Here is a 16,428-nt window from a genome sequence, read left to right on the forward strand (position 1 = left end):
CTGACACCAGCGTCGCGACATATTGGCGTTAAATAAAACAACTGAACGTGGAGAAGATGTGCTTATTATTGGCACATCCGTGAGTTCCCTGGCACTTGAACCTACAGTGCAGTGGGAGTTGAGGTTGCAGCTGCTCCTCTCAGCCAAAACACGAAAGTACATTTGGCCCCCGAGGAGCCGAGTCATTCAACGGGCTGCACAATCACTACGCAATGCAACACATCCTTGATACTCGTCACACATCCGTACTCAAGACAAGTGTCTACTTCTGAGAGCGGCCGACACGAAGACACAATAATTACTGACAACACAGAACTTCAAGTGTATTCCGAAATGCTCGTCTGTCTAACCACTACATCTGGGTGAGGGACTAAAATCTAGGCATGCAAACAGACTATAATGTGCACCCACTGTCTCTTCCTGCGACAATCTGCAAAGTGCATATGCTGGGAAGTGGGCGCTCTCTGAGAGTTAAGTTTGGCTCCTTTACGCTGAGGCATCAAAGTCAGCTCGTTCTCTAAGAGGCGAAGAGGCTTGGCTTTTTTACTACAATGACATTCTAAACATCGTGTTGCTTAATAATAGTGTTGCACTTGATATCACACAGGTATAACATGAAGCATTAGCATTCAAAAGTTAAAGTCCTCCAGGCATTTCCTCTCTACTGTTACTCTGAACTGCAAAAACTAGAACATAAAGTGAGCATTAGAACGTATAAGTTATGAAATAAATAAAATTCCACATACAGAAATAAACAGAGTGATAACAGCCAGCAAAAATAAGCTTTTTGTTGTTGTTTTTTTTTTTTTACATCCACTTTCTCAAACAAGGGATAGTTTTATTGTTATCATTCCATAGCTGCATTTTGCGTTAGCATTCACTGCATTCATGAAAAACTTTACAAAATAAATAAGTACATAAATAAATAATCCTTGCATTGTTTAGTATTTGTTATTCTTTCCGTTTACAGTACCATGACTTGTAACTGTACAGTGAGTAGGTATAATACAGCAATGAGAGAGGGGTAAACCCATTGTCTGGTGTTACGGGGGGGTGAACAGGGGGGTCAGAGGGTGCCGGAGGTCTGCTGGTCTGAGCAGGGCCAAACTAAACTCGTAAACCGATCAGGGCTCCGAGTCGCCCAGCCTTTCTTTGTTGATCTTCCATGAGTGGATTTGGCCGACGGTCCGGCGCCATCCTGTGTCCAGAGCTGCCCTCAAATTCAGTTCCATACTGGGATTGCTGAGATTGGAGTTTGGCCGGGTGAGTGTCGGGTGGGGTGGGGGAAAGAGAGGGAGGCCGAGGTCAAAAGGCGAGGTGTCAGAAGCCAGGGTTGCCACGGTGACCTCAGAAGTGGCCCATCCTGTCGGCGAAAAGGCTGCGGGAGCGCGGCGCGGCCGAGGAGAGGCGGCCAAAGCTGGACGAAGGCCACTTCATGATGAACTGGGAGGTCACTGGCAGCAGATACCTGGACAGACGGACCAGAGCGAGGGACGGAGGGATTATGGGAAGGGATGAACATAATGAGAGGATTAGATATGCAAAGGTCAAAATTTAGAGGTCAGCACGCATTAGTGCCTGAGACTGAGACCAAATATCACCCGCTCTTCACATTCTGATTCTACCTTTCTCTTCCTGCACATTTGAACTTTAAAGGCCCGATGACTCCAAGCTTTAATGACATCAAAAAAAGTTGGAGACTTAAACCGTTCAATCTACATAATCAGGTGTATTTTCTGTGGCTGTTTAATCATACAGGAATTTATGAGTAACGATTCTATGAAAAGCCAGTAAATGCTGTTATAACACAGAACATAATATATAAAACTATAAAATGCGTTTAAGTCTCTTACTTTTTCTGACTAAGTCTAAAAAAATTCAGTTTCCTGTCATGAGACAAAGAAAAACGAAATAATTCAATAATTCAAATATCATATTTAGCAATCAGCCGGTTACTTCTCTGCACTAGTGGGTGTCCAATGCACCAAATCTAAAATGCCATCAGTTGCTCTCCTGTTTAATTTTTTCTTCTGTCAGTGTATTCATGTTGTATTCAAAACTAATGAGGGGCCTCGCACTGACAGAAGCAGGTGCTGTTGGGTTTTTTTTTTTTTTTTTTTTTTTTCTTCTTTCAGACATTTTGAACTCTCAACTTTGACCCTTAAATTCTTGGTATCATGAACAGAAAATCCTCACCTATCGTTCCGAGGCACAGACGTCAGTACCTTTCTAAGATTTTTCTATGACACCTTCCACCGAGACAGAGCAGTGAGGCAGCTCCTGCTAACAGCGTTCCAGTACCTGAGAATGAGACCAGCGTCAGGTTGAGATAGAGTCAGGAGGGACCGAAGCCGCGCGCCCATCTTCCTTTCACTTACTGGAAATGAGTCAGATATGGTTGTCAGAGCAAAATGTCAGATGAGATGATCAAATCCTGGACAGAGTTAACGGTTATGCGGATGTTGGGGGTTTCTGTTCGGAGGACAATGACAAAATTCTTCCACACGGCTCGGTTGGAAGAGTAACGTACATTCACAGGCTTTTTGTGTGACCTCAATCCCACAGCCGCTGAAAGAAACTACATTTTATACTCATTTAGTTAAACAAGTACACCGGTCAGAGGAAAAGACTCCTCGTGGAAACATTCAAGAAGTGACAATCTAATCAAAAGGGAGCCACTGGGGCGAAGGATTACAGAGGGAGGAAATAATATCTTCTTTATAGCTGGTGCGGAGGTAACACACTTTTTTCCTCTGACAGCTCTCTTTCTTTGTGAAATAGCTCGTGGACAAATTATCTGAACAGTTTCTTCTAAAGTCGACAGAAAGAGGGGGAGAAAAAAAAAATGTCGCTGAGGGCGTCCACTTCAACGTGGTCCCGAACCCAGGAGAGTTAGGGAAGATTCAAATTAACTTCGTTCAGTCCAACGAGTGTCCTTGAGAAAAAAAAAAAGGCTTCAAGTAGGCCGCAGGTATCCCTCCAGCACATCCTCTTCCACTGTGACTGCTGGACTCGGCGAACGAGAGCTCGGTCCAGCACTTTCTCTTAAACTCTTCCACTCAGACTCCTCCGGGGAGGAGGAGGAGGAGGAGATGTGCTTCCACATCTGGCTAACTCAAAGTGCACCGCGCTCTGCTACGAGACTCACTTTACATCCGTTGGGATCCTGTTCATAGATTTGTGGTATGATTCTTCCTCCATTTCAGTTTTTTTTTCTAGGAAAACCTCGAGCCCAGGCATGGAAGTAGTAGTCAAAAAAAAAGAAAAATCAAATATTGAACATTCATTGGGGGCCGAGTGTGTGTTCTTCAGGGCTCCTCTGTTATTCACTTTGAGAATATTCTGCTCATAGAAAGCATCACAGTGGTGGTAGTGGTGAGGAGAGGGGTGTGGGTGCTTCTCACGTCCACGCTGCCGCTGTCTCTGCAGGCTATTTTTAATTGGAACCTCATTCTGCATGTACAGGTCCTCAGGTTCGTCCTCCTTTTGATCATAAAGATGGTCTTGGCAACAACGTGTCTGCATGAAAGCCAGAGGGAGGCTTCTTGGTGCACTTGCTTTGCTTGAATCCATCAGTTGACAGGGAGACAGAGAGATACTCCACTGCTAACATTCAGAGCTAAAATCTACCTCTGTTCCCACTGACCGTCCTTCCTCTCTACCCTTAAGTCCGCCATCGAGATGCAACTGCCACAGCGAATTAGGAGGAGGCCAGACAAAATGAAACGGCGTGAGTGAGGATGGAGGGGGAAGACGGCCACGAAGGCTGACGCAATCACAAACCAAGAGGTACAAAGAGGCTTGAAGGTTATCTGCAGCCCACATTCAGCTCAACACCCCAATTAACCCTAATTACTGCCACACTTCTCAGACAGATGAAAGTTAATAAAATCTGAAACTTTTGTCATCACGGCGAAATTGTCTTTGGGTAGTGACAGTAATTCCGGGCTTAACAAGAAAGTCATTAGCGGAGCCATTTGGCAACTTCCTCTCATCTGCCCACACAGACTGAAGGACTGAGACCCATGAGACTGTTGACACACCTGATCACGGCACTCCACACAGGAAGGATGCTTGAACCAGAACGGGCAGCTGTGGTCAACAATGGAGACCCCAAAGACCTCGGACCTGTGAGCCGAGGCTAACAGCCCCACTTTGACGTGCACCGAAGGCTGCCAAGAGCTGTGCAAGCTAAAATGTGTGTGTACTGTACATGCACAAGTGTGTGTGTGTAGATTTCTGCATACATGTTCAATGATACGATGTGAGACATTGAGCTGAAGTGGCCCAACTGTCGCAGTCTGCTTCCATTCAAATATCTTTTTCTGTATTTTCTTGCAAAAGCTGTGTAAAAATGACAACGTTTTATTTTGAAATTGCTCATTCTCCTTGTCGTCTTCTGCAGAGTGCCTGTCCATTGTTGGCACAATGGACTCACCGTGTCCTGAATCATGGCTGGTCAACAGAAACATTTCTAGTCTTCATCTTTGGATTCAAGCAACACTTCATGACGTCTTATTTCTCCAGTCTTGTCATCTCACATTCAGTTTATTTCAGTCAAAGTGTCTTTTTAATTTTTTCTTAGTTTAGCTCTCTAATCTTCGCTGTATGATGAAGACATGTCTTCACAGCGAGAACAACAGGAAAACTATAAAGTGTGAAGTGTTCCTTTTAGGTTTGATTTGAAAGCAGTTGAGGTATAGTTTGAGGTTCGCTGAGTGTGAGTCACTGAGGAGAGATGGATAACTGTTGTGTTACAGTCACATGACATGTGCATGCACGCGCACACACACTTGCACAGCGTTTAGCCTCTCTTATAAAGCTTATGCATCAATGAGAAAATAATCCTAATTGCTTTTCGGCTATCTGAAGTGGCGGGGGGTTGCGACTTTCCCTTCATGCCTGATGGAGAGATGTGAGCTGCTCGGCGTTGTGCGAGACGAGCCGGTTTCTGTCTTCTTGTGACAAGAAGAGAGCGGCAGGTAGGCTGATCATGGTGAGGTGTGGGTGAGGTGTGGGTGAGGCGCTCAGAGGCCAGTCGTTCTGACAAAGCACTCGAGGTGGGAACACGCATTGCGTGTAAAGCATAGCAGCTGTGTGATTGGCTGGTGATGCAGAGCAAGCCGGCCCAGTGGATGCAGCGTTGACAAACAGAGCTCCAAACAGTCTGAATATGCTTCTCTCTGCCTTTTGAAAAAACAATTTACAGTTTGGGGCTGCAGATAATCTGATAATTTATCGTTTAAGTCAATCCAAATGTCACTCATTAGACTGTAACAGGAGGAAAGGAGAGGAGGCCTGTTAGACTGTTGGTTGTGCAGTCAAAGCCAAACCATCACTGGCAGGTGGGACCGGGCTTTTGTTACAGCCATGAGGTGGAAGGGGCAGCAGAAAGCAGTGAGTAGGGGCAGTGCTGGAAGATGAGGGAAGCAAGGGGGGGGGGGGGGGGGTTTAGCAGAACTAAACCAAGCAGAGACCTGCGTCGAGGGGCGAAGAGACGGAGGAAGAGGAGGAAGAAGAAGCGGCAGCGACAGCAGCAGGGGTGGAGCCATGGGTAGAGGCTGGTCCAGCGGCAAATGGTAAGCTTTTTTACACAGACATATATAGACAGAAGAAATAAGGAGAGACAGACCAGTGCATGCTTAAACCTACTGCTAATAAATGGATACACCAGTGTACATTATTTTGTCCATGCTCGTGTTATTAAACCCATTTACAGTTCTACCATTATAGTTTCCTTCTTGCATCTACCCCAAAAACAAATTGGCTGCCGATGCAATAATCCGTAGCAACAATGTTGTGATTAGTGAAAACAAAAGTAGCTCAACAACTGTAGACAAACCGCACACACGCTGTGTTGGTTTTTTTTTTTTTTTTTTTTTTTAATACTCTAGGTGCAAAGTGATAGCCTGTTAAAATATGTGCAAGAGTTATGAATCATGTAAAGCGAGGCCCCAGGAAAAAAGGAGCTCTCTCTCGCGTAAGGTCATTTGCTGCACAGGCTCATCTGGGCTCTAATTGAATTAAGCAGGCCTCGGGGGGCCCCGGGCTAACCTGAACGCTAATCTGTGGGCCATTATTTCCTGTTAACAGCACACTCTCTCTCTCTCTCTCTCTCGTTCCCATCACCCCCCGTCTGCCAGCCCAAAGCATGTGTGCTTTAAAAAGTTCAAACCTGAGCTGCTGTCTCCTGCAGGGATCAGCCTTAAAAATAGAAAGAGGCTGATTTTTGTGTTTGTTTGCTTTATTGGGGCTACGTGAGGAAGATGATTGCTTTCAGGCTCCAGGAGGAGAGGAGAGAGGCCGGGCGGTGGGGGGGGGGGTTCCCCTCTGAGGTTTAATGGTGATAGCTGCTGAAATTTCATATCAAGTTTTCTTGGCTGTGTTTGAAGGTGCATTTATTCATGTTTACTCAACTGCTTTTTCTTTTTTTTCCCAGTACATTTCAAGGGAAGTTTTGACAAAGTTTATTACGAGGGGATCACTGCCCGCTTTCTATCTACACATCAGTGTAGATCAGAGGTGTCCGTAACGTGAAGAGGAGGACGTCCAAGTGGGCTTCTTTTTTATCGGCTGTTTTCAGCCACTTTTTGGACCATTTGGACGTGTGGCACTAATTTAGTCTGTCAACTGGAACAACCAATTGTGAAATGATTAAGTGGAGACTTGTTTTCTGCACATATCCGCTACTCTCACTTTATAACAAATATTTGCTTTTGATTTTCTCACCCAGATGAATTCTCTTCACGGACCAAAAGCTCGGCCTCTTGCGCAAAGACACTGAGGACAGTTTGAATTGAGCACCTACCAGACTCTGGAATCTCATTACTCATTACATCCCTGAGTCTTTATCCACTCGCCCTACAGTATAATGAACTCTGTGGCAGCAAGAATCTTTCAGAAATAAAGAAGTCAGTGTGCAGACAGTGGAGCGTCGGGTGTCCTCCTCACCTGGTGTCATCCCACTCAGGGCTGAGTCCGGTCAAAGAGCCGCGGGACTCGGAGACAAATTTGTAGACGACCAAAAGGCAGTCTCTGCACAGCTGGACCAGCCGGCGGCAGCACTGCAGCTCCTGGGGTGACACCACCTCGCTGCTCTTACTGAAGATGGTCTCCCATGACGAACTGTAGAGCAGCCAGAACACACACACAGTTACGCAGTTACGGATTTAGCATAACACCATGAATCCACTGGTATACGCCCACAGGTTATGATTATGTGTGAATATGTATCTGCACGCACAGCCTCCCACACACACACACATACAGGAAGACAGACAGACACACAAAGGATGAAACAATTCCAAGTACAGTTAACCCCCTTTACAGCCCCGGACATACCCCTGACTGTAAGAGAGCTTCAACAACTAAGACACCCAACCCTGGGGGGTGTGTTTGATGTCTGCCCCTCTTACTCCTTGGGAGGTGGGGAGCTTCCTCTGAAGGGGCTCAGAACTGTGTGTGTTCCCATTCTCTTCCTCTAAGTCGTTTTCAAATCCTGTTGTATTCATTGCCCACAATAGCTGCTAGGCTGTTTGATTGTTGTTAAGACCCTTAGATAAAATATCAAACAAGAGACAGAAGCGGCCCAGGAGGGGGGCAGCTGCACTTGGATTTGGAGTGTGCTTTTTGACGTGCACTGCATCGCTTTCGCGGCATGATGTCGGGGCCCCCTGTTGGGCTCATCCATGTTGGGGCCATGGCCTGTTATAGGGAAGGGCCGGACAATAGACTAGCGAGCTAGTTGGATCATCCAGGACAGGCTGTGATCAGACAAAGGCGACATGGTGTGCAGCCTTCTGGGGGATAGCTCAGGCTAGGCTAGGCTAATCCTCCTGGCTCTTTACCTCCCCCACCCAGTCTTTTGACGATGTCTCATGTTCAGTCACTTTCCTCTCAAATTTCTCTCCCTTCCTGGATACGACCGGCTCACTCCCTTCCTCGCTCACCCTCAATTAAGACTACCAAGGTGGAAGGAAATGGAGAGCTCTGGACAGCAACTTAGGTTACACAAACTGAGCCCTCTGAGTCGAGGGAAACACGGCCACTGAACAAGTGAACTGTAAAGAATATGGCGAACAGGAGACACAAGAAGGTCAGACCTTTATCACCAATGACAGTCACCAGCAGCTGTCTGCATGTCAGGGTTGTGCATATGTGTGTGTGTGTGTGTGTGTGTGTGTGTTGCTGAATATGTGGGTTTGTTACAGGATGGTAATATGGAGAAATAAATGTCTGGAAACTGTCTTAATGCATCTGAAGGTGTCTCGCCATGTTCCCTCTTTGAGGGGAAAAATGTGTCTCCAAGAAAGACAACGTGATCCTCCAATGGGCAACAGTCCAGGTGTGTGTGTGTGTGTGTGTGTTCGTATGTCAGTTGTGTTGTCAGATTTCTATAGGGACGTGATCAAGTGGGCTGTCACACAGCTTTGACTCTCCTTGTAGGAAGCCACTTTCCGTTGGAGAGAGAAATAAATAATTTTTTTATAAAAGGAAGCACATGAAAACTTCTAAGTGTCAGAAAACAAACCCAAGTAAAGGAACTCAGAGGCCTTCATTCACCTTCTTCCTGCTTCCGTCACACCCCTCTCTTTTTCCTGCTCTCACCTGTGAAAAAGCCCTGATTAACAGCCCTGATTTGTGACCTTAATTTGCACCCTGTCTTCACAGCCTAACATGTTTCTTTCATCGCCAAGAGCTTTCAGCAAAGTGCAACGGGGTCTGGTTGGTCTGTCACTCATTCTCTGTGAATCAGCTGCCGTTGCTTTCCCAGACATACTAAATAAAAATGGGAAATTGTCCCAGCTGTCACTGAAGCTGGTATGTTGACGAACACTGGGCTTGAGGACGTGGTGATTGCGTGGTGTGTGAACTTGCAGTTGTGGAGATGGAAGACTGGCAGTATGCAATGAATACTATGGTAATTGGCCTCCAGAGTGATCATTTGTTAGATTCTAACGTATTAGTTTCTAACAATCAAGACCACTCAGCACGGTTCTTTGTGAGCCTTTTAGGTCTTGGCCACCAATTACAGTTAAACGTGCATTATAGGCTTAGCATGTTTTTTTTATTGCTTTATATTCAAGTACATTGATGGGCTCTGCTGTAATTTTATTTTTTTTGTAGTTTTTATAGAGGTTTTGTGGCTGCAGAGCTGGTCTCATCCATTAAAAATGCATTTTAAAGTGAACTTCAATAGATGTAAGCTGTGATCATTTCTCCATCTCCAATATAGCATAGCCTTACATTTAAAGAGAAAAAGCTTGAGTTCCAAAACAGCAACCTGACATCCACTTCCACCTTAGCTGGGTATCAAAGTCGACCAACCGAACTGCCTCGATACCATCGAGCATCAAAAAATGTCTCGTGGTTCGGCACTAAATTTCGATACCTAAGAGGTTAATTTCATCAACATCAGTGGGCCGACAAGCATGGAGCATGTTTGGTGTGCAAAGATCTAAAAGAGCTGGTGATACGGTGAAAATTTCCTTATTCATTCATTCATCTGTTTCCAGATCGTGGAGGGTGCTGGAGCTAATCCCAGCTCACACTGGGTCACCCTGTATCCAAGTCAAGCTGACACCTCCACAGCGCAGCCACACATCCCTCAAAGCTCAGCTCAAAGTGGCCTACCCAGTGTTGGAGAAGCAGTTCCACAAGCCCTGGCCGTGACTCCAGAGCAGCCGGTTGAAGACGCGGTTAAAGAGCCGGTACAGGTGGAGGCTCTCTACCTCGGGCTCCCTCCAGATCCGCTGCAGAGCCGAGCGCACATTGGTACGTACAATATCCAACACCTGAGGGACAGAGCAAATGAAAGGGGCAAGAAGGCAGGAGAAGTTTAAAGCAAGCACGTGATAGTGAAGGAAACGACAGGTGATTTTATGTCTAATATAAATGTAATTCCCTTCTGCTTTTTTTTTTTTTTTTCACCTGTAAAAATAACGATCACAAGCTTGTGTCATGAATAACAGACATGTTGAATTACAGACACACACACACACACACACATAGGAACAGACGCACAGCCTTTATGTTTGTGTGACTATGTGGGGCTTTAGTCAAGAGGGGCAGAAAGTGCCGGGCAGACAGTGGAGACTTTGGTGGAGCATTAATTGCTGAACCAACGTCAGTCTTGGAGGGAAGGTGCCTGAAGTTCCTGGGCGGTCTCAGAACACCTGCACCACCCTTCCATCTTCCCTCCTTTGTTTTCCCACCCCACACCGCCTCCCATCCTTCTCTTCCTCCCTTTCCCTTTCGCTCCTCACGCTGCTCAGAGTGCAGCACTGTGGTTCTTTTGACTATGATTCCTCTCTCCTCATTACTGACATGCCTGTCTTGACTGTGTGTGCGTGCGTGTGTGTTCTGCGATGCGAAGAGGCAAGAAGATTTCCCTACAGCGACATGAGGCGAGCGAGACGCGCACACACTCAGACAAACTGATAGATGAGTAAACACACACACAGATATGTTTTGGTATGGTAATCAGATGGCAGAGCGGTGGGCGCTACATTCCTGACCTCTGCCTGCTGCTCATTAGGCTGCTCCACTCCAAATAAAACATCAGCGCGCGCCGCCACAGCCCACAACACCGCCGAGCACAGATGTGCAGAAAGCAGTGGCTAAGAGATCACATCATTACTGACACGTCTACTGGATGCCATTTCACTTCTTGTCCCCTCTTCTGTTTTGTTTACATCCTATTTGGTGTCTCTCCCTCTCCGCCACAGTCTGAAATGGTAATGATCTTCATGCATGCACGTCTTATTTTTTATTTCTCTGTGATGTTGGATTTGAGGATTACTTTCCTGCTTTTAAAAGTTGTTGAAAAGCATTCAAAGGAATAGACGGTGGCTTTTTACTTTAACAATGTCCAACCTGTACAGAGTGCTGCCACAAATTGTGCTTCAGCCAAGGCAGGAGAAGGAAGTTTATACAGGTGTCAAATGATAAATGGGCCCATTTTTAAGACTTTCACAGTCAATGTGTCCAAGTATGAAGCATTATTTCACAACTCGACTGTTATTAATTGTTAAAGTTATTAAAGCTTGACTTTTATCCTTGACAGACTCCCCTCTTTTTGTCTTATTCAGGCACACAAAAATGCCTCTATCTTTCCAGTATTTATCCAAGGAAGATTTGCAGTTGGTTGATGTATTACTTAATCAAGAGGCAGCTGTGATTCCGGTGTGCAGCCTGCCCTTATATCAAAATTTTACAGATAGCCTGTTAGTGTCTGTAGTTTAAGCCCACTTTTGTGCCAGACAACCCCCTGCAGCCGCTTCTCCAACCAATAAACTACAATGACTCTCATTTTGTCCTCTCCCTTGTTAAACTATCTTTTTGCACATTGTGGATATTATCTCAGCCACTTAGGGAGCTGAGGTTTTTGGGCCAGATTATTATGAATATCAAACAGTTTTGAAATAACCTGGTGGCCCTGAATGTGTTTTCAGGCTGTTCACACAGTGAAAACTTTAGAAGGATGGATATTCTGACAAACCAAAGCCCTGTAGCCAAAACCGGCTCCGGTTCTTCAGTGAAATGAGACAAATTAACTGATATGTCCTCCACAGCAAAGCCTCACCTTTCGTTGTTTCGTTGAGTCCAGCTTCACTAGCCAATAGGAGGCCACCTTTGGTTTGTGGTATTTCCAGTTGTCGAGGATCTGAGGAAGAAACATCAGTGTGAATTCACAGAAAACTAGCATTGACACAGACCTTGATTTTCATAAAAGTAAAATAAAAAACGTTTAGGCATTCGCATGGAGAAGGAGTTTAATAATAATAATAAAAAATCCCCACTGAGAGCAAATTCCTTTGCCATTTCATCATGTTTTGTTTCATTGAGGGTTACTGCTTTACTCAGACAAAAAAACAATAACAATAATGCAATAACGATAAAATCAACGGATTGGGCCAGACAGAGACCTGGAGGAGAAGATGAATCCATATTTTAATATGAGCACAGTACTTAGTGAAATGTATTCTGTGACATCATGCTACTCTGCAGCAAAAAGAGAGCACCAGACCACAGCACAGTTAAACCAGAAGGATTTTCACTTCATATTTAAAAAGCAAAAGGATGTGCTCATTCCCACAGTCTGAAAGATTCTCTTTCATACTGCAGCCCAGAACCTGAAACGTTACTGCCCACATGTATGTCTGTTTATTTTGGCTCTTCGCTTTTCACACGCATGTCTCCATTATGGAAAAGTTCTGCATTGAAATATGGCATTTTACTTTTTTTTTCCCTTTTCTTTTGCTTCTGTGATTTTTGACATCTGACACATGAAGGTGGGTCACACAGGGGGAGAGATGGTGCAGCGACATCACTCCTCTGTCTTGTTATTCTGTCTTCTGGGCACAGTGAAAATAGATCTGCAATTTTTGCATCAGACCAAAGTCTGGCCAGTTTTAGAAACGTACTGTCAAAGATTTTATCTTCGGAGTCGAACCTTCTACTTCAAAATGATCTCTGTTCCTTTAAAGCAGCACTTCTGAATTGCTTATCAATGGTTAGAAGTAGAAAACTTTAAGGAAATCCTCATGAGCCCCTGGGAAGTGAGGTGACAAAGTGCCTTTAATAGAAAAGTAATTTCAGGTCAAACATGAGACCTACATGTCATGGCTGAGCATTAGAGAACAGACTGTCTGAAATGTGCTTTTCTTTGTAGTGTTGGTGAATTTCTGTGCTGCCCAACTGAGGGATAATTGTAAAGCCAGTCATGATCCCTTGCTCCTGAGCGGAGAAACCCGATGTTTAGTGGGTGCGCCGAGAATCCTTGGGGCATGTGTTGTTACGCTCAAAAGCTGAGCTGGATATTCCCATGCACTTGCTCCTAGTGCCAACACCACTGTGTACCTACAGGCGCTGTTATTGTTGCTCTGTTGACTTAGTCTCCATCTCCCCACTGGTGCACATAAACCTCTCACGTAGCACGCTATATCCCCTGCAAACAGTGCTCCCATTGGGAAGCTTCAGTGTAAACTTAATGTGTACTCACACACACACACACAAAACAATACAAGAGGATTCGCAGATACAGGGCTAAGTTATACAGCAAACAGTTGCTCACTTTCCAGAAAGTTGCTTGTTGTGTTGTTTAGTTTTCTCAATAAGAACCTTATGAACCATGTCTGCTAAGTCGAACACTGATTTGTCACATTTGTTTCATACTTACACAATTTACCCTCAATTAATAACACAAACAAGTAAACCGCACTAAATACATTTAACGTTTGAATGATTTTCATGAAAAAACTGCAAGTTTTGAGTGAAAGATAAAGGAGCCAATTATATACCTCAACTTTAAATGAGGGAAAGCATAAAGTGCCAAAGTGAATCTCCTTCTCTCCCGAGCCAGAGAGTGAACAGCACAGGTTTCACTTTATCCCCATTAGGGTTTGTTAGCTGTACAGGTGTGGTGGTAATTGTCTCTCACAACCCCGACACACCCAGGTGACACACAAACACCTTTTTTTTCTTTTCTGCGCTATTGTGAGGACATTGCATTGGCTTGGATGAATTACTCTGTGACTCTACCTGAATGAAAACAGCTACGTTTTAATGTTATTAAGATGTATTTACTCATTATCAGTTTATTGAGATGAATGCTGCGCCAGATTTTAATGGTTTTATTTATGAAAGCTAAAAGCTAACACGAATGTTGCGCTGACCCTATCAAAAAATAAAGGGAATAGAGAAATAATTCTTTATTTGAGGGGCATCAAGGTCGTTTTAAAAGCCAATAGGACACCATAAAAAGTGCCAGAGAATCGAGGATCGTTACATTTGTTTCCTCTCAAATATTGGTCCTCATGTGGGCAATAATGACAGAATAAAAGGCAAATTTAAAGTTAAGTTCTGTTTCCAGCAACTGCTAACCTCGTATGTTTTGAGTTAGTTAATAACAGTGCGATGAGCGACCAGGCTTACAGTGCAAACTGTGCAAGAAGAACAAAAGTCAGTTTCACTTCGACGGGGGAGCAGCTCCTGTCTGCTGGTGCGATGGTTGCACTCTGACCTGCTCAGACTGCCCCCACCACACGCTCGCTGTAGGATGGTGTCTGCGCTGTCGATCTAGCTGCTGGTGCTGCACTGCAGAGCCAAAGCCCTGCAGGGCTTCCAGCCACCCGTCTGTCTACGTTTTTAGTTTTCTTCAACTTAAGAAGCCAAGTGAGAGAAGTTCTGTTGACCGTGCACTTTGGCCTGAATGTGACATTGAGAAATAAAAATAAGGCACTTTGGTATACTTTTTCTTCCAGTAAACTTCGCATTGAACATTTTGGTGGTATGTTTTTGCCATCAGTCAGCCAAGTGAAGACGGGCTGGCTGTCGTTCCAGCACCTCGGGAGCTGTGGTGTTGAACAGACAGCTGCTTCTGAGGAGGGTGATGACTATAGCAGAGTTTAGAGCCGGTGTAGGCGGGACCGTTGGACGCTGTCATGGTACTTTTGCTCTGGTCTGTTTCAACGCAAATCTGCACCGTTTTAAGTGCAATTCTTTTCATTTTTAGATCTACAATAAAGTATAAAAGTTATTAAGCTTAAATTACAGTTTTTATATGACCAGCAATGCAATAATACAAAGCTGTAATTGCTGAAGGATTGAATTAATAGCTACCAACATGAACTCATAACCAAAACTTAAGTATTTCAACACACATTTTTTTGATAAATTGCTTTGTTAAGCAGTGCAGTACTTTAACAATTAACATCATTCAGTTCAATAAGTTTTGGAGTATTAAATTGCTGCAGGATAAACAAAAAAAAAAAGGAAAAAAAGAAAAGAGAATTAATTTCAGCCGATAATGTGATGTCAGTTGGAATTAATGTTTGGTGCATTTAATTCCCACAAAATAAACTAAAATAAATAAAAATAAATAAAATAATGTTGAAGAGATGTTTTTGGACAAAAGATTGAACATTGAACAATGAACATTTATTCATTTTAGTTGGTCCTTTGATTTAGATATTACACTTAGCTGTGTTGCATGTTCAATTACATTTCCATTAATTGGTAAGCCCTAACATATTACCGTCCAGACAATCCATCTATTGTTCATCCAGTGACATTAACAACAAAGCATCCGGTGAAATAACAGCTTTAGTGATAGCAGAAGGGTAGATGCGCACACACCAAATGCAAGGACACAGAGCTCTGATTAATACAGAGGGGCAGTGGGGAATAGTGCAGGGCTGCAAACTGACCGACAGGTTGCCACTGGGGTCATTTGAAAGACAATGGGAGCCAGGCCAGAGCGGGCAGGCTATTGTGGAGTGAGGGGAGGAGGTCACCTTTAGTTAGAATACAGAGTGGCCGCACCTGGACACAAAGGGGGCTCCGGGAATAGTCAGGCTGGACTCTCTGATCTCCGCTCAACATGTTTTTTTTTGTTTTTTTTTTTACTGTCTCTGCTCTCTGAATTGTTTCAGAAGTCGTGCACCTACCTCATCCAGCACAGCCTCGGCCTCTTCCTCAGTTTTGCCAGGAAGCCTGATCCTCATGGCGGTGAGTGCAGCCAGAGTCTGACGCACCAGCTCTGCCTCCTGCTCCTTACTCCTCAGGTTGATCAGCGGATCGCCCTGAATGCAGACACAGGTAAAAGCACACGGCTCAAGGAAGCAGTCAACAGTCAGAGCTGCGTGATATTAAACAGACACAACCAGCCTGTTAATAACAGACACGGCCGAAGGGGAAAATTTATTTTGTGCAGGTTAAATTCAGGTTTTTGGAGCAAAGTACACTTAAGGAGGTATTATTTAAAGGGCAGATCTTTATGGTATTTCCCCCCTGACAGTTTTAGTATCAGAAGTCATTTATCACTTTTATCTGTCCCTGTGTATAAATAGGTGCTCCTCAAAATCCCCTCTGCACATGAGTATAAAGTTGCATTCAGCCTTAAGGGTCACGTCAAAACAATGTGTGCAGGATGTCATGCTATTACTGCATTACGTTATTAGCTAATATTATTTCTAATTATAAGAGATTACTTCACAGGCATTTAATGCTTATGAATGTTTTGCCCCTAGTGCTCAGTAATTTATAATCCTGCTGCAGTACCAACTATTATACTCACAGATCATTATTTCTTTCCATAGCAGATTGCTCAGAGCTGCATCTGTTCTTTGTAACAAGCTATGTATGAAAATAACCTCCTAAAAATCGTTGTTTTTGTGACTGCGATGGCAATGAGCTCACAGCGAGAACTACATCCACTTTTACAGTTCCTGTTCAAGCGTGCACGTATCCCCATGCGTCTGTTCTGCACAGGGAAATCACATGACAAAAGTCATCTCATGCTCTCATGTACAGCACAGGCCAAAAGTCTGGACATGCGTTCCTATTCATTTGAATGAGAAGGTGTGTCCAAACTTTTGGCCTGTGCTGCATATAGATGATTCACGATCCAAGTGCACAACTTATAGA

General features: G+C 44.3%; 1 protein-coding gene across 3 annotated transcripts in view; it reads right to left on the minus strand.

Moving 5' to 3' along the window:
• Positions 1-750: 750 nt before the first annotated feature.
• Positions 751-16,428, minus strand: part of ttll7 (tubulin tyrosine ligase-like family, member 7) — a 62,073-nt gene continuing 46,395 nt past the window's right edge. For 2 of the 3 annotated variants that reach the window (XM_029500825.1, XM_029500824.1), the window contains exons 17-21: positions 15,450-15,584; positions 11,585-11,665; positions 9,634-9,794; positions 6,952-7,125; positions 751-1,468 (exon numbers count right to left, since the gene is read on the minus strand). In XM_029500825.1, the coding sequence (XP_029356685.1) occupies positions 1,348-1,468; positions 6,952-7,125; positions 9,634-9,794; positions 11,585-11,665; positions 15,450-15,584 (672 nt within the window). In that variant the 3' untranslated portion in view covers positions 751-1,347. Of the gene's footprint in view, positions 1,469-2,196; positions 2,302-6,951; positions 7,126-9,633; positions 9,795-11,584; positions 11,666-15,449; positions 15,585-16,428 lie in introns of all 3 variants that reach the window. The other variant, XM_029500826.1, reaches the window with a different exon arrangement.

Source organism: Echeneis naucrates, chromosome 4 (assembly GCF_900963305.1).
Source record: "Echeneis naucrates chromosome 4, fEcheNa1.1, whole genome shotgun sequence".
NCBI classification, from domain to species: domain Eukaryota; kingdom Metazoa; phylum Chordata; class Actinopteri; order Carangiformes; family Echeneidae; genus Echeneis; species Echeneis naucrates.